The sequence below is a fragment of the Choloepus didactylus genome, chromosome 1 (genome assembly GCF_015220235.1).
Source record: "Choloepus didactylus isolate mChoDid1 chromosome 1, mChoDid1.pri, whole genome shotgun sequence".
NCBI classification, from domain to species: domain Eukaryota; kingdom Metazoa; phylum Chordata; class Mammalia; order Pilosa; family Megalonychidae; genus Choloepus; species Choloepus didactylus.
Window position 1 is genome coordinate 89,228,052 of NC_051307.1, and position 27,176 is coordinate 89,255,227.

A 27,176-nucleotide genomic window follows, 5' to 3' on the forward strand; every position below is an offset into this window, starting at 1 on the left:
GACAGTGGGCTTCCTTGTCTCATTCCTGATCTTAGAGGGAGGGCTTTCCATCTCTTGTCATTGAGTGCTATGCTGGCTGTGGATTCTTCATATATGCCCTTTATTATATTGAGGAAGTTTCCTTCAATTCCTGCCTTTTGAAGTGTTTTTATCAAAAAAGGATGCTGGATTTTGTAGAATGCTTTTTCAGCATCTATTGAGATGATCATTTGATTTTCCCTTTTGATTTGTTAATGTGTTGTATTACGTTGATTTTCTTGTGTTGAATCATCCTTGCATGCCTGGAATGAATCCCACTTGGTCATGGTGTATGATTTTTTAATGTCTTGGATTCAATTTGCAAGTATTCTGTTGAGAATTTTTGCAGCTATATTCTTGATGGAGGTTAGCCTGTGGTTTTCCTTTCTTGTAGCATCTTTGCCTGCTTTTGGTATTACAGAGACATTAGCTTCATAAAATGTGTTAGGTAGTGTTCCATTTTCTTTGATGTTTTGAAAGAGTTTAAGTAAGACTGGTGTCAGTTCTTTTTGGAGAGTTTGGTAGAATGCCCTTGTGAAGCCATCTGGCCCTGGGCATTTATTTGTGGGAAATTTTTTAATAACGGATTGGATCTCTTTGCTTGGAATTAGTTTGTTGAGGTCTTCCATTTCTTCTCTGGTCAGTCTAGGTTGCTCATGTGTTTTCAGAAAATTGTGCATTTCCTCTACATTATTGTGCCAGTTTGAATGTATTATGTCCCCCCAAATGCCATTATCTTTTATGTAATCTTGTGTAGGCAGACCTATCCGTGTTAACTAGATTGCAATTCTTTGAGTGTTTCCATGGAGATGTGCCCCACCCAGCTGTGGGTGATGACTCTGATTGGATAATTTCCATGGAGGTGTTGGCCCACCCACTCAGGGTGGTTCTGAATTAAATCACTGGAGCCATATAAATGAGCTGACAAACAGAAGAAACTCAGTGCAGCTGAGAGTGACCTTTTGAAGAAGAGCCACAGCCAAGAGGGACACTTTGAAGAATGCACTGGAACTGAGAGAGGGGCTTCAGCTTACAGAGACATTTTGGAGATGGCCTCTGAAAGCAGACTCTTGCTCCGGAGAAGCTAAGAGAGGACAAACATCCCAAGAGCAACTAAGAGTGACTTTTTTGAGGAGCTGAAGCCTAGAGAGGAATGTCCTGGGAGAAAGCCATTTTGAAACCAGAACTTGGAGCAGATGCTGGCCATGTGCCTTCCCAGCTAACAGAAGTTTTCCAGACACCATTGGCCATCCTCCAGTGAAGGTACCCATTGTTGATGCATTACCTTGGACACTTTGTGGCCTTAAGACTTTAACTGTGTAACCAAATAAACCCCCTTTTGTAAAAGCCTTCTCGCCTCCATGGTGGCCACTGGGTAGTCACTACTTAGTCTTATGTTGTCTCCCTTGTATGTGGTGAATTGCTTCTCTCTTGCTTTCGGAACTTGCTCCTTCAGCATCTGACAATCTGATCAGAATATGTCTTGGAGTGGGTTTATTTGAATTTATTCTGTTTGGAGTTCATTGGTCATCTATGATTTGCATATTTATGTTGTTTAGAAGGGCTAGGAAGTTTTCCCCATCAATATCTTTGAATACCCTTCCTAGACCTTTACCCTTCTCTTCCCCTTCTGGAAGACCAATGATTCTTATATTTGCGTGCTTCATGTTGTCCATCGTATCCCTGAAATCCATTTCAATTTTTCCAATTTTTTTCTCCATTCGTTCTTATATACCTTCACTCTCCAGAACATTTTCTTCAAGTTCACCTACTTGTTCTTTGATTTCATCTAATCAGCTGCTATGTGTTTCCAAGATCTTTTTAATTTGATCAACAGTTTCTTTTATTTCCACAAGCTCATCTACATTTTTTTTTACTCTTGCAAATTCTTCTCTATGCTCTTCTAGGGTCTTCTTCATGTCCTTTGTTTCCTGCCCCATGGTCTTGTAGTTTGTGATTACTTCTTTGGTTAATTGCTCCAAGTACTGTGTCTCCTCTGGCTTTTTGATTTGAGTGTTTGGGTTATCCATATCTTCTGGTTTCTTCATATGTTTTAAAATTTTCTGTTGTTTTTTGGCCTCTTGGCATTTGCATATCTTTATAGGGTTCTTTTAGGATATGCAGGCTTTTTTGAACAATTATCTATAATTTGACAGAGCTACGGCTTGGTGGAGTGCACTTTCCCTGACCTACCAACAGATGGCAGTCCTGAGCCATCTCTTACACTCAAGCTAGTTTACCCCAACCTTATCTATGCAGCTTGTGGTGGTCCAATCAGTGCACCAAACTTCCATGTGCAATGGGGACCGCCAGCCCTGAGGGTGGGGTATGTGCCCTGAGCAGTTAGGCATAGAAGAGAGCTTTAAGACCCAGAGCTCCCAGCCTTTCCCAGAGTATTAAAGCTGTTGCAATAGTCCAAACCTTCAGCTCAGACTCCCCACAGTCTCCGCTGTGGGCCCACAAGTCCCTGGGATTGGTGTAGAATCCTTGGGACCTCCTTGTGACAGTCTGCCTCTAAGCTGTGTACTCTGCGGGCCTCCATGGAGGAAGACTCTGCAACGTCACAGGCAAGTGGAATACCCAAGGGAAGCTCTCAGCTGTGGTGCTGTGAAGGGATGTTTCCCACCTGCTGAAAATATGGCTGTATGAGGTGTGGTAATTTCCCAATTCCATTGACCTCCGCCTGCTGTAGTGGGCTGTTCCTAGCTCTGGGACAATTAGCTGCAGGTGTCCGAAATACTATCGTCCACACCAGATACTAAGGCAGGTGTCCGGGGCGTGGAAGGCACTCCCCACCACACTTGGCTGCGTGGCTCTCATTGCCAGATCCGCAGCTGCTTTTGGCGTTTTTAAACTAATCCATCTCTAAACGCCAACCCCAGGTTTCTCCCCACTGTGGCACAGCTGCTGCTTCCCCAGCAGCCTCACTCACTTGATTCTGGATGCAGACTCTCAGTTGCACCAAGTGCACAGTCACTGTGGATGTAGTGGACTTTGTCCAGGCAGTACAACCCTGAAACTGGTATTCTGGAGCATTTTCTGACTTTTATCTAGCCTTTTTCACAGAGAGGTATTTTCCTCTGTCTCTCCTCATCTGCTATCTTGGATTGGCTATATATTCTTGCTTCTTCATGTGGCTTGTGATTTTTTGCTGGTTTCTTGGCATTTGATTATCTTGATAAGGTTATTTTGAAAGTTGGTTTTCCTCACTCATCTAATATTTTGTTTTTGCTTGAATTTGCATTGAAGGTCTCCTTGGCACTTGATTTGTCAGTAATTCCCAGCTGAACGATGGCCAGGGCCTAACTCAGGAGGTACAGCCCTTTTCAGAAGTCTGTTGGAGGCTGGGCAGAATGGCAGCTAGCCAGATTGCACTTAACCAGTGTGCCGGTTTCGATGTATTATGGCCCCCCAAATGCCATTATCTTTGATGCAATCTTGTGGGGGCAGATGTATTAATGTTGATTAGATCAGAATCTTTTGATTCAGTATTTCCATGAAGATGTGACTCAACTGTGAGTCAAAATGTTTGATTGGATAATTTCCATGCAAGTGTTACCCTGCCCATTCAGGGTGGGTGTTAATTGGATTACTGGAGTCCTATAAAGGCATTCACAGGCAGAAGAACCTCAGAGCAACTGAGAGTGACATCTTGAAGACAGGCCAAAATGCCCCAAGAGGCCAAAATGCCTCAAGAGCAATATTTTGGGGAACACCATTTTGAAACACAACGTGGGAGCAAACAGACACAAGTTGCGTGCCTTCACAGCTAAAAGAGGTTTTCCAGACGCCAATGGCCTTTCTCCAGTGAAGGTACCCTATTGTTGATGCCTTACCTTGGAAACTTTATGGCCTTAAGACTGTAACTTTGTAACCAAATAAACTCCCCTTTATAAAAACCAATCCATTTCTAGTGTTTTGCATTCTGGCACCATTAACAGACTGAAACAGATTTTTGATACCAAAGAAGATGGGTGCTGCTGAGCTTGCAAATACCAAAACATGTTGGAATGGCTTTTTTTTTTTTTTCACCAAGAAGATATAACAATTTTTTATTTGCACCTAAATAACAGAGTCTCACCATTTACAAAGTGCAAAATTATAGAGCTTCAAGGAGAAATTGACAAATCTAAAATCATAGTGGAAGAATTTAACATAAGTCTCTTCAGTAAGAGATGGAAAAAGCAGTTGAAACGAGCTAAAATTCAGTAAGGATATAGGTGATTCAAACAGTATCCCAAACACTGTTTTCCCCCCTTGACTTTATTTTTTTTTATTTTGAAATAAATTCAAAGTTATAGGAACAGTTGCAAAAACAATACTAACCCCATACACAGAATTCCATCATACCCTGACCCCCTCCCCCGATAGCTCAATCCACCAACTTTAACATGCTGTCACATCGCTATTTTTTCCCCCTCTCACTCACTCCTTCCTTATCTATCATCCATCATCTATTGCTCTGTCTTCTGAACATATGAGAGCTAGCTGCACACATCCTTGAACATACACTATAATTCACGTATACACTTCCCATGAACAAGAACATTCTTTTATGCAATCCCATTAAGTGCAGCTAAGAAGTACAAGAGATTCAACAATGATAGAAAGTTTACATTCTATATTTCCTTTACCTTATGTCTCAACTGTGTCCCTTTGAGCCACCTGTCCTCTATCCTCCAATCCCATCCAAGTTCATCCTTGGCATTCAATCATCATCTATTTAGACTTTTTTTTTTTTCAATTGTGGAAACATATATACAGCCTAAATCTTCCCATTCCACCCCCTCCCTAGCCTTCCATTAGAGGAATTAATCACATTTAGAATGTTGTGATGCTCTTTCCCACCATCCATTACTAGAAATTTCCCTTCACCTCAAACAGCAACTCTACACTCATTTCTTATCTCCCATTGCCCCTTCCCCCTTTTCTCTTCACCCAAACTCTGCATTTCATCTCTATGGTTATATTCTCTGATAATTTCTTTGTGTTTACTGTGGGCCTTAAAATTAACCTCTTAAATCCATAACAATCTTATTTTTCTTTGATACCACCTTCACTTCAATAGGACACATAAACAATGCTCCTATACTCCTCCATTCCTCCACCTTTGTATAGTTGTCTAAATTTACATATTTTACATTGAGTTCAAAACCACCGATTCGTCATTAGAGTTTGTGTATTTTATATCATGTAGGAAGTAAATAGTGGAGTTACAGTTCAAAAATTATTGACTTCTATTTGTATTCCATTGTGGTTGGAGAATGTGCTTTGAGTATATTCAATTTTTTTTTTTTTTAATTTCTTGAGGCTTGTTTTATGTCCCAGCTTATAGTCCCTTCTGGAGAAAGATCTGTGATCACTAGAGAAAAATGAGTGTCCTGGTGATTTGGGAATAAGGTACTATATATGTCTGTTAAAATTCTCTATATCTCTTTCTCCTTTCTTTGTTTCTCTGTTGGTAGGGCTCCCTTTAGAATCTGAAGTAGGGCAGGTCTTTCATTGGCAAAGTCTCTCAGCATTTGTTTGTCTGTGAAAAATTTAAGACCTCCCTCAAATTTGAAGGAGAGTTTTGCTGGATAGAGTATTCTTGGTTGGAAATTTTTCTCTCTCAGAATTTTAAATATGTCATGCCACTGCCTTCTCGCCTCCATGGTGGCCGCTGAGTAGTCACAACTTAGTCTTATGTTGTTTCCTTTGTATGTGGTGAATTGCTTTTCTCTTGCTGCTTTCAGAACTTGCTCCTTCTCTTCAGTATTTGAGAGTCTGATCAGAATAGGTCTCGGAGTGGGTTTATTTGGATTTATTCCATTTGGAGTTCGCTGGGCATTTATGCTTTGTGTATTTATATTGTGTAGAAGGTTTGGGAAGTTTTCCCCAACAATTTCTTTGAATACTCTTTCTAGACCTTTACCCTTCTCTTCCCCTTCTGGGACATCAATGAGTCTTAAGTTTGAACGTTTTATTTTATCTATCATATCCCTGAGATCCATTTCGATTTTTTTCTCCATTCTTTCTTTTGTTCTTTCACTTTCTGTTCTGTAGACTTCTAGGACACTGAGATGTTGTTCAGCTTCTCCTAGTCTTGTATTGTGAATATCCAGAGTCTTTTTAATTTGACCAACAGTTTGTTTTATTTCCATAAGATCTTCTATTTTTTTATTTACTCTTGCAATGTCTTCTTTATGCTCTTCTAGGGTCTTCTTTATGTCACTTATATCCTGGGCCATGGTCTTCTTGATGTCCTTTAAATCCTTTGCCATGTTTTCGTTCCCCAACTGTAGTTCTTTGACTAATTTTGCCAGGTACTGTGTCTCTTCTGATAACTTGATTTGTGTGTTTGGAGTTGGATTCTCAATATCTTCTGGTTTTATCATATGCATTGAGATTTTCTGTTGTTTTTGGCCTCTTGGCATTTGCTTTGCTTGATAGGGTTCTTTCAAGTTGTCAAAAAAATAGCTATCTAATTTTTCAGAAACACAGTTTGGTGGCGTACACTTTCTCTAACTAACCAGCAGATGGCATCTGTGAGTCACCTATACCCCTCAAGTCAAGTTCTCCACCTTGTCCCCATGGTGTGTGGGGAAATGATTCTTGTGGGGTACAGTTCGTGAACTCAGTTTGGGTGTGTTGCTAGAGCCGTCTGCCTTGATTGTGGGGCGTGTGTATGGGTGGCCGGGGAGGAAAGACAGCTTTAAGATTCAAATCCCCCAGGTTCCCAGAGATTCAAGGTCACCACAAGAGTCTAAGCCTTCATTTCATTTCAGCCCCAGACCCTCTCTCTCGCTGTCCCACAAACCACCGGACTTGGCATACTGTCCCTGGGTTCTCCGAGCAGGTCCGCCTGCCCAGCCATGATCCTCCAGGACCTCTGCCGAGGGAATGCTGTGCTACGTCACCAGTGCGTGCCATCCCTCAAGGGAAGCCCCGGGCTGCCGGGCCGTGCCAGGGCACTTTCAGCCTGATGCAAAAATGGCCAAATGGGGCGTCTCAACACCCCTCTCCTTGCACAGTTCCTCCTTCCCAGCTCCGGGACAACTGGCAGGGCTCTGGGCTGTGGGCATGGCCCCGGGCAAGAGTTTATCCAGCCCTCCAGGCAGCCAGCTGCTAGCCGCGGAGTTTCTTTCTGCTTCCAGCTCTCCCCTCCGTTCCCTCTGCCCCGAGGGTGTCTGCAGCGGGCTATCTTCCAGGCCAGACACTGAGAGGCCAGCCTAGCCCCCTGTTGCTGTGTTTTACTGCATGGTTCCCACTATCACAGCTGCAGCCACTCCTGGGTTTTTCCCTTTTTTTTTTTTAAAGAGCCCGTCAATCTCCAAACCCCAAACCCTGGCTTCCCCAGACCGCTGCATGGCTGCGGGTCTTCCAGTCAGCTTAGTCACTCATTTCAGAATGCAGACTCCTGGTTTCACCAAGTATACGGCCCCTGGGAACTAGCAGACCTCGTCCAGCTGGTGTATCACTGTAACTGGTATTCTGGGTCTCTTTCTGGTTTTTATCTAGTGTTTTTCATGGAGGTGTTTTTTGGCCTGTCTCACCTAGCCGCCATCTTAGTTTCTCTGCAATGGCTTTTTAAATGGATAAGGGAAAGATTCTGAAAGAACTTTGAGGAGGTTCAAAGAAAAGGCCTAGACTTCTTTGAAGAGACTGTTAATAGAACTATGAACTCTAAAGATACTTATAATGAGGCATTGAGCAGAAATGATGAATGTGTTGTTGCAAACTGGAAGGAAGGCGATCCTTGTTTTAAAGTGGCAGAAAATTTGGCAAAATTGTGTCCTGGTGTCAGATGGAAATCAGGATTTGAAAATGACAAGCTGGGATACTTAGCTGAAGAGATTTTGACACTAAATATCAAAAATGTGGCAGAGATAAGCTGAGAAATAAACTCTTGGGTACAAAGAAACCAGAAACTGATAGTTTGGAAAATTCTGGGTTTCCAAAAAGTGAGACCCCAGAAACTTCAGCCCCACATGAGGATTTAACCAAACATGGAACACGACCACCAATTCAGTGCAAGCTAGGATTGGAGATGGAGTTATCCAGAAAAGATTTGTGGAAACTCGTTGTCTGACGGTTTTGACACCTGTAGGCTTCCTGCCAAGCCAACAGATTTTTTGCAAAATCTGTACAGAGCCACTGCTGGTCTGGACTGGAGGGGACACAGAAGGAACAAATTGATGGAAAAATTTCAAGACAGAGACATGGAGATTGAGGTCTGGAGGCAAGAGGTCTCAGGCAGGGAGAGTGGAGCAGCCCACACACATGGAAAGGGTGAGTTTTCCCCAGAGGCAGAGCACAGGCCTTCTGCCTCGATATTCAAGGAAGAGTGCTGCTACCCCAGGCCTCAGAGAGAGTGGAGCACATTCTCTGGGTATTGGGGAGAACCTGGCTGCCACCCCACTGTTCAGAAAGGGGAGAGTCCCCAATGTTTGAGGAGGGTGAGGCTGAGAAAGTGGTCTCCCCAGTGTGTGGAGATGTTGGAGCACTCACCCCACCATTTGGAGAGAAAAGAGCTGCTGTGTAGGCCTTTGGAAAAGTGTGGAACTGCCACTGTCTCAAGCCCCAAAGATAAAGTGTCATTCTGTAAGTGACTGTCAGAGTTTGAAATCTAATGGAGTTTGCCGTGCGGGTTTTAGGAACTGTTTTGGTCCTTTAAACCCTGTTTTCCTTACTGTTTCTCCTTATGACAATGGGAATGTTTATCCTATGAATGTCCCTCCTTTGTGTACTGGAAGCAGATAACTTGTTCTAAGTTCCAGAGGGCCACAGTCAGAGGGGAATTTTGCCTTAGGACAGACCATGCCTGTAACTGATTTTGATGGGACCTTGTAGTTATCTAGTGTTACTGAAATGTTTTAAGCTTTTGTGATATTGTGATCAGATGAATGTGTTTTGTATATGGAAAGATCATGTCATGTTGGGGTCCAGGGTGCGGTATGTGCCGGTTTGGGTATATTATGGCCCCCAAAATGCTATTATCTTCAATGCAGTCTTATGGGGATGCACCATGGTGAAGACTACAGCTTGTAGGTGTGATGGGTCTGGTGATTCCCAGACTTCTACATGGAGACTCTGGGCTGTGAGACTGGGAGGTTCAACTTCACCAGCCAGCAGCTGTCCAGAAATGGACTGCTTTTCATTGGCCAGTAAGACCACCTTGGGGGTAGGGGAATGGTGCCTGGCATTGCAGTGCACCTCCTTCACACCTGCCTCTCTGCTCATGTACACAGCGGATGCCCTGAGCCCTTGTGTAGAACACCCACAGTGTCTCTCTGGCTGGCTAATTGTCAGATTGCCTCTGCTCTGCATCCCCCCTCCTCCCAAGAACTCTAGGCTGAGAGAAATGCCTTCCCCACCTCTCTGAAGTAGGGGTGTGTGCTGGTTTGAATCTATTATGTACCCCATAAAAGGCCATGTTCTTTTAATCCAATCTTGTGTGGGCAGCCCTATTGTGGGTGGGACTTTTGATTAGATTATTTCCATGGAGCTGTGACCCCACCCATTCAAAGTGTGTCTTAGTTTACTGGAATCCTTAAAACGGAGAGAGAGCTCAGAGCTGATACAGCACTAGATGCTCAGAGAAGCTGAGAGAGACATTTTGGAGAGAAGCTAAGAGATGAAATCCAGTTTGCTCTGGAGAAGCTGAGAGGACCCCCAGATGCTTAGAGAGAAATGCCCACAGAGAAACAAGCAAGGATGCACAGGAGCTGAGAGAGAAAAGCTAAGACAGAAGCCCAGAGACATTTTGGAGATAGCCGTGGAAACCAGAAGCTAAACCTGGGAGAGGCCCAGCAGACTCCGGCCATATACCTTCCCATGTGATAGAGGAACCTCAGATGCCATCGGTCTTTCTTCAGAGAAGGTATCGTTCTGTTGATGCCTTAATTGGGACATTTTCATGGCTTTAGAACTGTAAATTTGTGAACTAATAAGCCCCCATTGCAAAACCCAACCCATTTCTGGTATATTGCACCTTGACAGCTTTAGCAAACAGGAAAAGGGTGTGTCGCTTTTCAGCTGCCTGATCTGGCCATTACACAGCAGTGGACCTTCGGGCTGGTCACAATTGAGTACACTCACCCCAATTTCTCAGTCATAGTTTCTCCAATTTTCCATTCACGTCTTCCTTATATAATGCAGAGGTCCTTCCCTGGTCACCTGGACTCCAGAACTGCTGCTTTGGTAATTTTCTGCCTGTTTTATGGTGGTGGAGTGAGTTCTGCCTGTCTTATTCTGCCATCTTCATGGAAGTTCTCAATGTATTTATTTTTTAGCTATTGTTTTTTACTGATTTCTAAGTTAATTGCATGGTGGATAATGGTCAGAGAAAGTGGGCTGATTGAGGATGTGTCCTTAAAATTGTTGAATTTAGAGTATGGTCAATATACGTAAGTGGTCAATGTATAATTGAGAAGAATAATCTTTAATTGTTGGGTGCAGGGTCCCACACATGTATGTTAGATAAAAATTTCATTCAAATATTTTTACCAGTTTTTTTAACTGCATCATCTACTAGTTACTGAGAGAGGTGTATTAACTCTCTATGTAGTGGTTTTGTCAGTTTTTCCTATAATTCTTTCAACTTTGTTTTATATGGCTTGAGGCTATGTTTTTTTTTTTTTTTTAAATCTTCATTTTATTGAGATATATTCACATACCGAGGCTATGTTAATAAATGTATACAGGTTTAGAGATGTATATTTTCCAGTTGTTATCAAGTAATTATTTTTTTCCCTCGCAACACTCTTTAACTTAAGGTCTATTTTGTCTGAGCTTTCTTTTGTTTAGTGTTTGGTAATTACATTTTTCCAACTTTTAATTTTCAGTCTTTTTGTGTTTTAATGATTTTGTAATGTCTCCTGCAAACAGTATGTATTGTAGTTGCATTAAAAAAACACTAATCTATCAATCTTTGACTTAATTAGCAAGTTTATTCCAAATTTTACATATTGTGATCACTGATACATTTGGAATTATTTTTACATTTTATGCTGTTTTCCTCACTTTTTCTTTACTTCTTTTTCCTCTCTTTTCTGCTTTTCCTGACTCTTTGGATTTTTAAATTCCATTTTTTTGTCTACTCTTTGCAAGTTATATTTTATTTTTCTTCTTTTAATGGTTGCCTTAAATTTTAACCTCCAAACTAAATGTAATATCTCTATTATCCTCTTGAACAATACAAGGACTTCAAAACACTTTAACTATAGTTACAACCCTACCATTTTACATGGTTCATTTTTCAGTATTTTATTTTGGTCTTATTTTATTCCCAAAATTAGTCCTACTGTTTTATAAAGACAATGATTATTTAGGTATCCATGTTTATCAATTTCTTTCTCATCATGCCTCATTGCAGCTTAGATTTTCCTTTGCTTTTCCCCCTTCCTGAAGTACATCCTTTAGATTTTAACTACCTTAAGTGGGGTTGTTGATAACTATCGTTGGTAAACTCAGTTTTTGTTGGTCTGAGAACGTCTTTACTCAAAACCAAAGGCAAATAAAAGTTTAACTAATTGTAGAATTCCTTAGAAAATACTAATCTAATATTTTCAGGTTTCCATTGTTGCTGTTGAAAAAGTGTATTCATTTGTTATTGTTGCCAAAACAAATGACCACAACTTTAGTGGCTTAAAATTGTCTTAAGAGTTCTGTTGGGATAGGGCTTACTGGGCTAAAAACGCCATCAACAGGATGCATTCCTTTCCCGAGGCTCTAGCATCTATTTCCTTACCCATTATGGTGTTGGCAAAATTCAGTTCCATGATGTTCAAGGACTGAGGTTCCCATTTCCCTGCTGGACATCAGTTCCTAGAAGCCTCTCTCTGGTCCTTGCACCTTGTTCCCTTCATCTCGGAATCACTCCAGGGCATCAAATCCTTCTCATGTTGTATCTCTCTAATCTAGTCAGGAAAGGTGCTCTGCATTTAAGGACTCATTATTAGTTTGGGCCAACTGGATAATCCATGAAATCTTCCAATCTCAAGAGTCACCTTAATCACATCTGCAAAGTTATTTTTGCCAAGTAAGGTAGCATATTCACAGATTCAGTGGATTACGGTGTGGACAGATTTAACTTTATTCAGGGACTGCGGAGTATTATTCTACCTACAAGAAGTATGCTGTCAGTCTGTCATTCCTTTGTAGATGATTTGGCTTTTCTCTCTAGCTTCTTTTAAGATCACCTCTTCGGTGGTCTAGTTTCACTATGATGTTTCTTGGTATGGATTTCTTTTTATTTATCATTGTGAACATTGCCCCACCTCCATTCTCTTGAAATTCCTAGTAAACAATGCTACATCTTTTAAATCTGTCCTTTCACCTTCAGCTCTGTCCAGCACACAGGTCTCACACGTGTGTGGACACCATGGCCCCCATGTTCAAGCTCCATCAACCCCCATCCTGCAAACAGTGACCCTTTGGCCATTCTTGGTGCAGACTGTGGCACAGTATACTCTGGGGACGAGTGACCCAAGGAAGAGGCCCAAGTGTTTGGGCAGGAAATTTTAGGGTTCCAGATACCAAGTGGGTGGTTTAGAATCAATGGATACATTCTCTTGGCCCTGTGGACTCCTTGCCTAGTGAGAATGGACACAGCTGGCAGAGGGCAAGAGTGGGGCCATTTCAAGCAAGAGTCCCAGGGTAGGGGTCCAAAAGGAGTCCCCTCTTGCCCAGGCCCAAGGGGAGTGCTATATGAGACAATAAGCAGACTTCTTTCAAGACGGAGAATGCAGTTTCGGTTAAGACAAGGAGGAGGAGGAAGTGTTCTGTGCAAGATGTTGAAGATGTGTGAGAATTAGGAAACTTTGGAAGTAAAATAGCTAAATATGGATTTGAAAGTAGGCAAGAGAGGTCTAGTGAGATTAGCAGGCCTCCACATTCCAAACGGAATTCTGGGTTCAAATGGGAACCCATTCACAGTGGATTCATCCTTTCCAAGAGCATTATCACTGCTGAAAATATTCTTCTGAGTCTGCTCCCAATTTACTGCATCCCTACAAATTCTTCAGTTCTCAGCTTAAATTTTACCTTCTTTAGAAGGTCTTCCGCCAACTCCCAACTAATTTAGCCCTCTTGCCTTAAATTTTTCCCAAGAATTTGTAATTCCCATGATGTTTTACCCAATCATCCTTGTAGCTAAGTTGTCCACATCTGCCTTTCTGATTATTCAGGCTAAAAGCTTTAAGAGGACATTTGTCTTGTCCAGCACCATATCTACCCCTAGCACCCAGCTGATTGAAATGCATTTAGTGACCAATAAATAGTTGGTGAATTAATAATTTGGCCTCATAATGCCTGAGTGGCATTACCTGATATGGCTGAATCTAATCAGAATTTCAGCAGAATATCAGCCTTTTCATGTCCTTCCACTCCAAATAATTTAATTTTATACATAATTTTTCAGAGCCAGTTACTCAGAAAAAGGTAATTTATTTTGATATCTAAAGCACTTTTTACGAGAGTCTCTGGAAAATCTAATATCATCCTGCTGTCCTGATATGTTATACTACACATTTTGGAAAACAAAAGGCTTGGATTATATACTAGAAAAATTTCCTCATTACATGAAAAGCTTTTTTGCCATTATCTATAGTAAAGCAAATGAAAAGGACAATTACAAGAAGAGGAAATGGTCTTGAAGTGTTTTAGTTGGTATTTACCCACCTCAACCCTAAGAGATGAAAGCAAAGATGAGGCATAAAGGTGCTAATATGTGGCTGGTCTTTTCAAAGCCTAGACAGTTTACAGAGACAACCTATTTGACTAACTCATTTACCACTCTTTTGAAGCACTGGTGGTCATTATTTGATTAGTTCCCCTAAATCAAAGCCATTCCTGTTGTTAAAATTATGTAAAGGTTAATAATCAGAGCTACTACTTGGGAATCTCCCCCGAAGGCTGCCATGGGGCGTTCATCGTCAGTTCTGATGAGTAATCCTATGACCGTACATGAGCCTGGGTGCAAGTCCACAAATATTGGGGCATAGCCTGCGTGCCACTAAAAATAACAAAGGTCTCAGGGCTGGAGACACTGTCAACCACACTGTCATGGCTCTCTATGCCTCCAGGACTCAGTGGTGGGGGGACAATATTTAACTGATGACCCTTGCAGAAGGAGCCTATGAGTACTTCAGCCTCGAACACATAGATCAGTTTATCTGTGGCAGAGGTTTTCTTGACCTGGTCTGCTAGGTTTTTGAGGTTCCTGGTGAAGTATATGCCAGCTCCATATTTTGGATCTGATAAAAGAAAAAAATTTAAAAGATTATTATGACCTGGCAAATCATATTTCCTTTTTGAGTACAAAATATGCATTCCCTCTCTTGTCCTCCAGCTAATCACCTCCTCCAGGTCTCAAGTCCCTGTGTCTGTAGCACCAAAGTTGTTCCCTTGACACAAGTTATCACTGATAACATCAACATAATAACAGTTTACATTTGAACATACCATTAGTTTATGGAGAAAGCTATTCTTTTCAAAGCATTTTTATATGGATTATCTTCAATCTGCGATTTAATAAGAAAAGTCTGAGATTGTGACTTAAGTCAACATTATCAATTAAGCTGCTGACAGAGCATAATGGAGGGAAGGTTCTTTTTCTCTTAGAACAATGTTGACACCTACAAGCTACAAATAAGGGTATATCTAGAATGCTGGAGAATAGGACTAGTGAAATTAGCGTTTAACAAGAGAAGGCAGAGTGTCTCCCAAATTCATGGACAGCGTATCAAGAGAAATATGGCAAACTAAGGGGAATGGTGAACATATAAAGGTATCATCAATGTGCCCACTGCATTGTTTAGGAAGAGAGCTGCTGGATCTGTGGAACACAGACATCCTGGTATTCTCTACTGTGGGAGAATAGGTCTCCAGTTCTCACCATGGCCTGGCAAAATACCCACTATCTCCACATGCTTTTGATCTAGGTCTATGTTCACCAGTCAATTTTCCACCCATTGGGCATCCTGGGTACCATGACACCAAGAAGGGAGTGCCCTAGAGTCAGACACAAGTATTCCAACCATTGGAAATGAATATTCTCCATTCTAGCATAAATGCTTGTGATCTGTCTTATCTTCTCTGGAGTACTAAGAACACTCAAGAGGCTGAGGGCCAAAATTGAGACCTCAAGGTAATCTCTGTTCAACGCCCTTTCTACCCCTCAGAAGGGAAAAAAATATTAAAACTTCAAGGAGGACATATTCTCATTCCTTTTTTCCTTCTTCCTGCTCTCCCTTCCTCTCTCTTTCTTTACATTTACTTGGGACTTAACCAAACACTATTTTATACTTTAGGCTCTAGAGTAGCACTGAAAAATAGAAATACAATGTGAACCACAAATGGAACTTTAAATTTTAAAAACATAAAAAGAAACAGGTGAAATTAATTAAATAATATTTGTATTTAATCCTTACATATGAAATAATATTTCAACATGTAATCAATATAAAAAGCTATTAAAGAGATATTTTCTCTTGCAGTAGGACTTTGAAACCCAGTATATATTTTATACTTAGAGCACATCTTGATTCAGATTAGCCACATTTCAAGTGCTCATAGCCTCATGTGTCTAGTGGCCTTCAAATTGGCTGGCACAGTTCTAGAGCTTCAAAAATGACTTAGACATGATTGCTGTTCTCAAAAGTTCACAAAGGGAACTCCACTCCAAACAGATATAATATAATACAATTTAATGTGGCAAGGTAGTAATTTGAGATAAAAATCAAAGATTTTCTTTCCTGGGAATTTCTTCTTGTGCTTTGTTCCTCCACTCACTCAGATCTTGCTACTTATTACCTCAGGGGCAAAAAGAATAAAGCTTAGAAGAAAGTCAATTGAACATATATATATCATATTTATATATATATATATATATATATATATATATATATGCTCACAAGATTATATATACATATTTATAATTATTTTTAATGATCTTGAAAGTCAGTTTTTCAGAGTTAAGCTCTCAGAGAGAAAAAGGTTTTTGTGACCCAAACAACTAAAAGCCTGAAGGATAGCATGAGGCTTATAATATAAATCACAAAGGAGAGAATAATACAAGATATTCTAAGGGCAATTTTCTTTCCTTGAGGCAGATAAAAGTTCTTCTAGCTGGTGAGAAGAGAAGAATCAAAAGGATGTGACTAGGGCTCTTGGGGACTCTGAGAAGGGGCTCATTTTCCTGCACCTCTCCCTGGAGAGAGCCCTGCGTCAAGATGGGGCAGAGCAATAGAAATCTCAGAAAAACTGGGAGGACTGATAGAGCAGAAGGGCCCACTGCCCAACTCCGCATGCTACCACCTGGAGCCGCTGCCTCAGCCAGCCTGGTAACCAAGTGGAGAGTAACAGTGGCTGGGGAAGATGTCCATAATAGGCAAGGACTGCCCCACAAGACCCCACATCTCAGCTTGGAGTGTTCACATATTTGAAAATTTCCTGTGCTGCAGAAGGGACACAGACAAGGCCTGGAAAGGGATTCCTTCAGCATGAAGTGGATACAGCATGGCCTGTGTGGACCCTACCTAAGAACAAAGGGCACCAGAATATTAAGCACAGGTGAATACTAATGACCAAAGCCCAGGGTAGCTTATCTAGCTAGCAGAGGGCATGGGGGAGTGGTACAGAGGACAGATGGGGACCACAAACCAGACCACCCTCCCCCAGTGCCTCTCCTCCCATCTAGATCCCCCTCAGGGAGAAGGTGAGAAGAAGAGGCAAAACCTTGCAGGAACTGAGTTTAAATCCTGAAAAGAATAAGAAAACTCTAGACAATGAATAAGTTCACCTCAAGATGGAGTTTTCTACATCTATGGGCATGGGAGCCTGAGAGCTAGGTACAGTTCAGTTATAGAGACATAAAAAAAAAAAAAAAAAGTCCTACCCTTGAGTTGTGTGGGACTCAATTTTGTACTTGTTATAGATGTCATAGTAAAGGAATAAAGGAAGTGCAGGAACAAAGAAAAGGGAAAGTGTCAACCAGGAGATGCCATTTGAAGAAAGAACAGGAGTTTGCAGGGCTGAAAAGCCAGGCCTTCCAGGCAGATGGAACAGTGCATATGAAGGCACAGGGGCATGAAAGCATGAAATCTCTTCAGGGCACTTCTGAAAGCTCATGGTTAGAGTGTTGAGGAACATGGCAGATGGTAAGGCTGGTAAAATAACATGGGGCTAGGACCTTATATGCTCTGCTAAGTTTTTGTTGCTGTTCTGTTTTGTTTTTATCTCGAAGGCAACTGAGACTACAGATGTTAAGCAAAAATGTAATTGTTTAGTGTGATAATTCTGGTGTGATAGGGGTAGGTTTTAAGGCAGGGAAAGGACCAGAATAGCCTAGGCCCAGGGGAAGTTGCACTAAGGCAGTAGGTATAGAGAGGTAAAGTTGGGATGAGACCTTTAAGATAGTGACAATAGGACAGGATATAAAGGATGAGGGAAAGGAAGGAGTGGTGAAATTTCTAGCTTAGGAGACCTGTAGGCAGATGGTGATGATATTAGCCAGGTTGGGGATATCAGAAAACAAAGAGCATATTTCTTAGGAAAAAACATGTGAAGAAAAGATTTTATTTTAAGGTATGCTGAGTTTGAGGTGCCTGTGGGACACGTAAGCAGATATCCAAAAGACAGTAAGAAATGTGGACCTTCAACTCAGGAGACAGAATGGCAGCTTAGCAAATTTAGAAATCACCGTCATAGAGACAGGAAGGGGGAGATCGTAGACGAAAGAAGAAAGGCTTCCTTCAGAACTCAAAAACGTTTAAAGGATGGGCAACAGATGGACTCACTAGATTATAAATCATGAGGGCAGGAACTCTGTATTTTGTTTAATGCTGTATTCCTAGCACATAGCACAGGGCCTGGCTCATAGAATACGCAAAATAAATACTCATGGAATGAATGAATCCAATCAAGAAAATGAGAATGTGTAGGCTCTGTCTTGCTGCTTTCAGCAAAATCCTACGTGCAAGAGATGAACTCAGAATAAAGCCTGTTAAGACTGCAAGCAGAGAGAGAAAAAAATAAAGCTTCATTAACCGAGGCCCCCTCTGCCTTTGGGCAGCCATCTAAGCTGAGAGTCCCACATTTTGGAATCTTGTAGGGTTGAAAAAGCCAAGAGATTTTGCACTGCAAATGAAAACTAGGTTTAAAAAAAAAAACAACAAAAAAAAAAACAGGTTGGCAAACAGCTTCCGTGGTTGCTAAGATTGATGTTCCCTGGGTTTCTCAAGCACTTTCAGTTAAGAGTTCCTACCATTCCACAGCAATGAGGCTATTGGCACAGGTCACATTATGGTTACTGTTTTCCCCACTGAGTCTGTTGTCTGACTTGCCTCGGGTTATTGGCCCTTAAGGTAAGGGCCATGTAGATGGGAAGAGCACAAACTATAGTAGGCAAAAGACCAGAAGCTTGAGGCTTAAAGACTACATGGGGATTTAAAGACTATATCTTTGTTTATGTTTGAAGACATAAACTTGACCAGAAGTGAATAGTCCTCAAACCTGCTGAGTTTTTAAAGGAACAGTGTTGCTGAAGAAACCAACAGGCTTGGCTGTCAATTGCCTGAGAACCTTCTAGCCCCTGAGGATCCCTGGAAGAGCACCAGCAGGCAGTGGGCTTCTAGAGCATCTTCTCCAGGCCTGCCTCAAACATGGTAACAGTGGCAATACATAAGGAAGATTTTCCCAGAAGGCAAAACACAGGGCTTCCTCCACTCCCAGAACAGAGTCCTCACTATTTCTGTCCAGCAGGATTGAATAACCCATATAGACCAGTGACTACTGTGTGCTTCCCTTCTCTTTCAGGATGGGTGTTTTCATTGCCGTTTTCCTGCTCCTTCTCATATCAATGTATAATGAGTGAGTTGGGACAATACCTTTCTTTTAAGCTTGAAGATGGAGAGGCCTGTTTGGACTGGAGGCTGATGATGAGACCAGATGAGATCCTGAAATGCTGGTCTGAATCTGTTATGTACCCCATAAAAGACTATGTTCTTTAATTCAATCTTGTGGGGGCAGACCTATTGTGGGTGGGACCTTTTGATTAGATTATTTCCATGGAGATGTGACCCCACCCATTCATTAGTTCACTGGAGTCCTTCAGAGGGCTCACAGAGAAAGAGAGCTCAGAGCTAACACAGACCCAAACACTTGGAGATGTAGACAGAAAGACGTTTGGAGATGCTAAGCTAAGAGATGAAGCCCAGAGTTTGCGCTGGAGAAGCTAAGTGAGAACCCACAAGCTTAAAAAGAAAGCCACTGAATCAGAAGCTGAAAGCAACACAATCTGGGAGCAAAGGACCAGCAGACACCAGCCACATGCCTTCCCAGCTGACAGAGGTGTTCTGGATGCCATTGGCCTTTCTTCAGTGAAGGTATCCTCTTGTTGTTGCCTTAGTTGGGGCATATTCATGGCCTTGGAACTGTAAATTTATGAGCTAATAAACCCCCATTGTAAAAGCCAATCCATTTCTGGGTTTTGCATTCCATTCCAGCAGCTTTAGCAAACCAGAACACTTAGAAACACAGTGTATATCTTAAATATTTTAGGAAAAAGATGTGCATGGATGTTGGGCAGGCAATTAGCAGTCTGTGGTCCACAATTAAAAAGAGGGCACTCACTGGATTAGGAAAATAGAAGAGTCATGATTTTAGGGTAGTTTAAGTAGAGTCTAGGAGGGAGGGCAGAGAATCCAGTTCTAACATATTCAGTTACAAGTGAAAGTTGTGGATTGTTAAGACTTTGCCAATGAAGAAACCATACCTATCATCACTTTCCTGGCTACACTTAAAGACTTCTTGGTGGAGATTCATTTATCTACATTCACCCCTAGGTATTGTCTATGTTCAGTTTTTACCTCAGATATTGCCAGTGCTCTCTCTGGGCAAAGAGAAGATAATTTCTAGACCCCTACTTTCTAGAAACCAAGACTATCAGAGTTTGACTCCACAGTAAAGATCATGCTACATGTTTTGAAAGGTAAAGATTAAGTGCCACATATTTAATGGACCAGGCAAAACCAAACTCTACTGCTAAGTACCCCCTACCACCACCACCACTACCACCATGATCATTAATAAACTTCTTAGCCTCCTTGGGAGAGATCTAAAGTCAGAATGTTTTCATTGGTGGGTGAAGAGGAAAGGGGACAATATAGCAATTAACTATGCAATACTTTTGTACAATGAAAAGAGATGTGGAAGCTACACATGGAACTTCTGTGGCTGAGAAGTGTGTTAAGATATTATTTACTTCACCTGCCAGATGATACCTTATTCATTTACTAGCAGGCTATAGGAAACATTTATTAAATTCAGGAAAACACCCTTTTAATGAAGGTATGAGGATGGCTCAGTGGTGTTGATAGTTTTGGTACAAGATAAGTAAACAAACAAAAGCTCCAAGGTGATCTCTGCACATAGAACACAGGGACAGAGAAAGGAGAAAAACAGTGAACTGTAGATTTCACACTTTCATCAACGTAAAACTTATCATCAACAAAAGTCAGAGGAAGAAAAATAAGAAACACGACCCTTTCCAAAGGACTTAAACTCTATATCTCAGTTGCAAATGATCCCCACCCCAGAGCAACAAATGTTTCAGTGGTGAGCCATCTGCTGACGTCTGCTCACCAGCCCCCACTCAGATCTAGCCCGGGTCACGAGGGGCTGCCACCTACCGTGGGGCACTGAGTACATTCTTTGGAAGCCAACTCTGCATACCACATTGCAGAACTGGTGTGGGACTTGCTGAAAAAGCCTGTGGCTCACAGGGCTCCTATGTGTTCTCCCTTTCATCAGTTTCTTCTTTCCTTGGAAAGCAGTCATGAGAACCACATTTTCTATCTTCTCCACCTGTATAACCCAAGGAAATGAAACACTGAAAAGGAGACTAGAGAACGGCTACTCAAATTGCCTGTTAACATTGCTTCAAAAATAAAGATGCTTACGTGCATATTACGTAGCATGCAATTTGCTTTTCCTATAACGTTACATAAGAGCCTCTCCTGCCCCCAACCTTCTCCCAGGGTGACTTCTATCTCTTCAAAGCTCTGTCCCTTCTTTGATAAATTCAATTAAATAAAAATTCACCGAGCAACCACTATGTGCCAGACAGTGGTAATGAAATGGTAAATAGCATAGACATTCTCCCTGCCCTCTTAAAAGCTCATAATTTAGTGAGGGATAAAAATAGGCAAACAGTTACAACACAGTGTGATAAATTCTATTCCATTTCTTTTCTGTTGCTCTAAGATAGGCAGATAGCTTTCTCCTGGATCTTGAATCTACCCTTTTGTACATCCTGACATCATTCCTACCTCCTGATTCCACCTATAGACTTTGTACTTGCCCTTCCCTGTTCTCCTTCCAGTTTAATTCCTAGGATTCCAGGTCAATAAGCAGCAAGCTCAGAGTCATCAGCAGGTGAGCTTATCTTTTGGCCACAGAACCAAGTTAATGAATAGAAAGATCAGTGACATCTTCCCCGAATTAGACATACCTTTATAACCTGCAAACCACATTTTTCAAACTGCTTCTTTCGATCCTGAAGTTCTTGAGTCAAAGGTGCAAGAACTCTCAGAAAATTAATATTTTCTTTCATTTCATTCTTGCTTTTTGGTTGCTGGTCAGTCCATTGTCCTAAAAAATGAGTAACACAAAATTTTATCTCAATCCTCTGTGAGAGAGAAAAGGTTCGTAAGAACTGAAACAAATTCTAGAAATTTGGAGAAAGAGTTTAGCCAGTTTAAATTGCATGCCTTGTATTGTTTAGGACATGCAAGGAGAGCTATGATACCATGAGAAGTTACAAGAGAAAATAGAGGGGTAATCTGTCCTCGGATGATCTGGATCATGAGGCTGAGGGAATACGAGAAAAAAAGAGTATAAACATGTACTCTCCCAACACACACAACACACAATCCTGTCATGATGATATATAATTGTGGTGCTCACAGGAAATGTTCATATTTCTAGCCAGGATGTCAACCTACAAAAACAGACTAGCATAAGAAAACATTAAGGAATCGTGGAAAACAATATGACATTTATATAACACTTCAAGGTTTTCAAAGAGATTTCACATCTATATCTAATTGTAACATTACACCACCACTGAAATAACACAAATTTTACAAATAAGGAAATTGAAACTCAGAGAGGTTAAGTGACTTGCCCAATATCACACAGTAAATACAGATCCAAGATTATAAGCCTGGCTTTCACCAGTGCTTTCTGTAAGGATACTTGATACACAGATCATTCAAATATCACCCAACCAAGAAAAGCAAAGTTTGGAGATTAAGAGTCTATGATGTCGTCTTTCTTGTCTTGTCTTTCCTCCCTCCCACCTTCCCTCCCCGCTCCCTTTCCTCCTCCTTTTTTAAATTCAAGGGACAATCTATTCTCCCTATTTCCAACAAGGTAGCTCCTTATTGGACTAAATATACAGGTGAACAAATGGAAACCAAAAAAAGGGACCTGTTTTCTCTTGGTTTATTTTCAATTTGACCAAGACAAAATACACAAAAATAACCTAATTCCCAGCACATTATCTAATGAGTGGGCTCACTTTAATCACGAAAAGCAGGTGATAAGTCCAGAGAAGCTTGCTAGAGGGAAAACTCCAAAGCAGAGAAACTCAAAGCCAGGAAACTTCGAAGGAAGGGACCATAAATTAAATTTGGAGAGCACAAGCTCACATTTATAAAGTATAAGATTAGAGTTCAGTTCACTTGAGTTTATCAGAACATTTACCATGCTCCTACTACATTGCAGGTCCCCAGCTGGCCACTGGAGACTCAAAGATACACAAACTCCTGCCATTTGAAGTGCTCACCAGGAAGGTTTAAGTGAGCAACATAAAAGAGAGGTGACATCTAATTTCAATTTTTAAAACTGTATTGTTCTGATGGATATTTGATGGATATAGTCTCCCTAGTGAGAACTCACCTCAAAAGTATTCACTTTGTTACTGAAGATCTTAATCTCCTTAAGAGGAGGTGAGTGTATGAACCTGTAAAAGGCTGTTGCAGAATAATATGCTTAGTCATCAACTATCAAAACGCCACCTTGTGGCAAACAAAGGACTTACTTGACTAGATTGCCAATAGCTGGGAGGACTCAACCTTATGAATGCAGTTGTAATGCCACGAGTTTCATGAGATCATCATTTCTTTGCCTCCTGTTCTCCTGAGAACTATCAGCGTCAGTTTAAATATCCACATTCACTACATTTCAAAAGCTAAGCGATAATCATAATCTTGTGTCTCATTCTTTTATATTTTTATTTCTTAGTTTCTTGACACTAAGTTTTCTGTGGAACGTGCATACCACATTTGTTGTAAACTCCCCCTCACTTTGGCCATTCCTGCCTGAGTTATTTTTACAAACATGGTGAAAACAAGGTGTTCTTTGAAATTCTGCATCTGAATTTTTGTATCTCCTACTAAATCCATTCTCCACAAAACAGCCAGTGATCTTTCTAGAACCCAAGTCTGATCTTACCTTGACTTTATTTAAATCCTTCAAGATTCTCCATTTGTTTTAAGAAAGACTGAAATCTTTCATGTGATTTATAAGGTCTTGCATAATCTAGGCCATGCTACAGCCTTATTTCTTGAAACTTTCTTTGAGTGAATAACCTCGACTTATTCTTCAGTTCTCTATTTAGGACCTTCCTCTAAGAAGCCTTCCCCTGACCTCTCAAGTCTGAGTTAGGTGTCTCCCTACGTGCTCCCAGAGCACTTTGACCCTCCTCTCTCATAACTCACCTGCTTGCTTGTTAATATCCCCAACTGGACTTGCAGCAGGGACAATGTCCATCCTGTTTATCCTGTATTCCCAAGACCTAGCACAATGCTTGGCACCCATTATGTGCACAATACACATAAATTAAATAAATGAACGAAACAAGCCTCTGTCTCCCAGGGTGGCATTTTAAATGCTGTAATTTCCTAGCTAGCTTTATGGCTGTGGTAAAAGGATCTCATCCACAGTCATCCTGATGGGTTCAGCCCCATTGATGGGTTATACTTGAGTGTACCTCACAGGACCAGTGCATAACTTACTTCGATAAGAGGGCTCAAAGTAAGTTATTTTAGGGTTCCCAATGCTGCCAGGAACAAACAAATGCAGTAAAGCAATAAAAGAGATAAATTAGTCAGGTGGAATATGTCTACATTTGAATGCTCCATCTGCAAACTTAGGAGTGTCTTTTTTTCTCCCAGGTCACAGGTTTGGGCTACCCTAGGCTTTCCATGTAAATGCCTCTTGGGTAATCATGTCATCAGTAAACATAATCTAGTGTGTGTGGGTGTGTTTCCTTTGCTAATAAATAACCCTGATGGTAGAAAAAGGGTCAAAAAATGGTTCAGAAAAGTTCATGACCTAACAGAGTGTCAGAATGATTTTCTCTCTCATTTCCCACTCTCTCTTTTTCACGTGCATGTACGCACTTTCATGCCCAAAAGGAGGAACAGTTCAGAGAGCTGATTTTTCTAACTTAATAGAAAGCCACTCACTTGACAAGCTCCAAAGGTCTCGCTCTTTTCTTCTTGCCATTTCCTCCTGAACTTTGCACAGCAAATGTTCAATGTTCATAACCACCTCAATGAGGTCAGCCTGGGCTCCTTTAATCTCTAATTTTGCCTTTCCTGGACTGATAATCTCCGAGATGGAGACACCTGAGGTTTTCTGAAGCTGAGACAAAATATCATGTTCCTTTTTCCCGAAGTAGAGGATATGACTGTGCTCAATGATGTGGTGATCCTGGAGGGTCAGCATCCTGTGAATCCACTCTTGGGCCTCATGCATTTCTTCCTTGTTGGATCCCATCAGGTTGATGGCAGGAGATCCAGTTTCAGGCCTCTTTTTACTTTTCTCCTCTCTGGACCACTGGGGGACTGAAACAGCTATCAAAAGCAACCACAGAAGGCAAGTGGGCTTTAAAACAGTTTAGGACAAAACACCACGGCCAGAGTTTACCCTGAGTATTATTGTCACCCTTGTCAGCAGTAACAGCCCCAATTAAGAACCTATCTCTGAGTGCTGTACCTGGGTCCAATGGAAATCTAAACAGTTTACAGTCTCCCTTGGGAACACAGAGTTTAGCGTGCAAGGAGTTAGCTTCATCATGTCTTACCTCTGCTGTGTTTCATTTGTCAATTCACAAATGTGTTGACCTTGTGATCTCACCCTGGATATTAACCAACTATTTCCCGCTGAATGGGATTTTCCTTAACTACTTGCTACCAACTAGTTTAAAATCAAGTATCTCTGAAAAGCATAGAGCCTAAAGAGTGAAAATGTTTTTTTTAAAAGAATAACATTTATTTTTGATTATAAAAGTAATACATCATTACTGTTGAAAAACTGGGCTGTTATCAAAATATAATGGAAAATTGGAATGTTATAATTCCACTACCTCGGATTCCTTCTTATATCTTACCTGTGCACAACAGGACATTTTGGATCTCCCACTGTTTAAGGGTGGGGTTGGGTCTCCCCACCTCTACAACAAGCATCTGGGGCTTGGCTGCTACTGCTGCTACTGAACATATTATATCCCAGCAAAAAAGGAAAAGGGGCCTTATTCCAACCCATCCCACTCATACACCCTTCCACAAGGAGTAAAGATATGTGTGATATGATGGAGTAAGTTGACTTTGAACCAAAACTGCAAAAATGAGCAATGGAACAGCTGATAGAGAATTCATATGAGAGGCAGTATCTAGAATATATAAACAATTCTCTCAAATCATTTAGAAAAAGGTAACCTACAGTCAGTTGGGTAAAAAAATTTCACAGGAAAGGAAATACAAATGGCCCATACTCTTGCCTCCACTGGTAACCAGGGAAATGAAAAATCTCCCACCAGACTGGCAAAAATTCAGATCTCACAATATCAAGTGTTGGGGATGATGTAGAGCAACTGGAACTCCTATACATTCATGAAGGGTATAAAATTGGAACATCTACTCCCATAATTACATACCTTAAAGAAATCTTTGCACTTGTGTTTCAGGAAATGTGTACAGGGAAGTTCATATTTTTGTTTTTAACTGAAAAAAAAAAACACTGGAAACAACCCAAATATCCTTCAACAGTGGAATATTATTATAGCAATGAAAGGGAATGACTTTAGCTACATGGATGAATCTCAGAAACACATTCTGAGGGGAAAAAGTAAGTGGAGCACTTACTATGTTCTAGGCATTGTTCCAAGGGCTTTAAACGTATTTTATTCAGTCCTCATAACCCTATGAGATAGGTACTGTTAAGATTTCCCAACAAATTAGGAAACTTACTTAGAGAATTATTAAGCAACTTGCTCATGGTTAAAAGGCTAGTAAGCGGGGACCATGGGACCAGTGGGTGTGGGCAGTGAGATTCCAGTGCTCACAGTGAAAACCATCACACAATTCTGCCACCCAGGACAGTAGTGGTACTTAACATCTTTCCCCTGAGTGAAACCAGGAGCTATAAAGTATCAGGATAGACCTAGAAGTAAGAGGGAGATGATGGTCTCCCTCTGAGTAAAAATAAAAGCCAATGTTTTAGACAACAGAAATGACAGGGGTTCTTAAATTGGAGGCATACTTTTTTTTTACCCTTGTTCTGCCTGGGATCTTACATTACTTTCTGGAAAAAAATAAAAACAATATCGAGTGATACCTTATTTATCCATCATTATCAGGAGAGATGATAGATAACTAAAGCACATCACCATAGGACACCCTTCTAGCATCAGAACATATTTATTTTAAACTATTTATTAGCTAAATATTTCTCATGAAAACATCTTCCCCTGCCTTCCTTACTAGTTTAACCTTTCCTTGATGATGATCTGAGATGATCATTATTAACCATTATTAATGACAATCATTGTCCTGTGCTACAATTCCTTTTCAGTGCCCTCAAGAATTACTGAAGTATATGGTGACACCTGCCCTCATTATTCAGATTAATGACATATACACACTGTATATTCCTTTCCTATATTATCCTTACCTAAAAATCCTATTTTATCTAGATACCCTGAATTCCTTGTGACTTCCCAAACACTGCATTTGTTTGCCCCTGTGAGTTTTCTTCACCTTGGGTGCCCCATCATAACAATTGTGGCCATAGGAAATCTTGCCATCCTCAAAGCCCAGCTTAGAACC

General features: G+C 41.0%; 1 protein-coding gene across 2 annotated transcripts in view; it reads right to left on the reverse strand.

The window, feature by feature from the left end:
- Positions 1-12,070: 12,070 nt before the first annotated feature.
- The window catches only part of PARP9 (poly(ADP-ribose) polymerase family member 9), a 32,323-nt gene continuing 17,217 nt past the window's right edge, over positions 12,071-27,176 (reverse strand). The window contains exons 7-11 of one of the 2 annotated variants that reach the window (XR_005217026.1): positions 24,534-24,923; positions 21,512-21,651; positions 20,691-20,865; positions 14,464-14,522; positions 14,122-14,255 (exon numbers count right to left, since the gene is read on the reverse strand). Coding sequence is in view for 1 of the 2 variants with exons in the window: in XM_037836842.1 (XP_037692770.1) it covers positions 13,954-14,255; positions 20,691-20,865; positions 21,512-21,651; positions 24,534-24,923 (1,007 nt within the window). In the remaining variant the exon portion in view is untranslated. Of the gene's footprint in view, positions 14,256-14,463; positions 14,523-20,690; positions 20,866-21,511; positions 21,652-24,533; positions 24,924-27,176 lie in introns of both variants that reach the window. The other variant, XM_037836842.1, reaches the window with a different exon arrangement.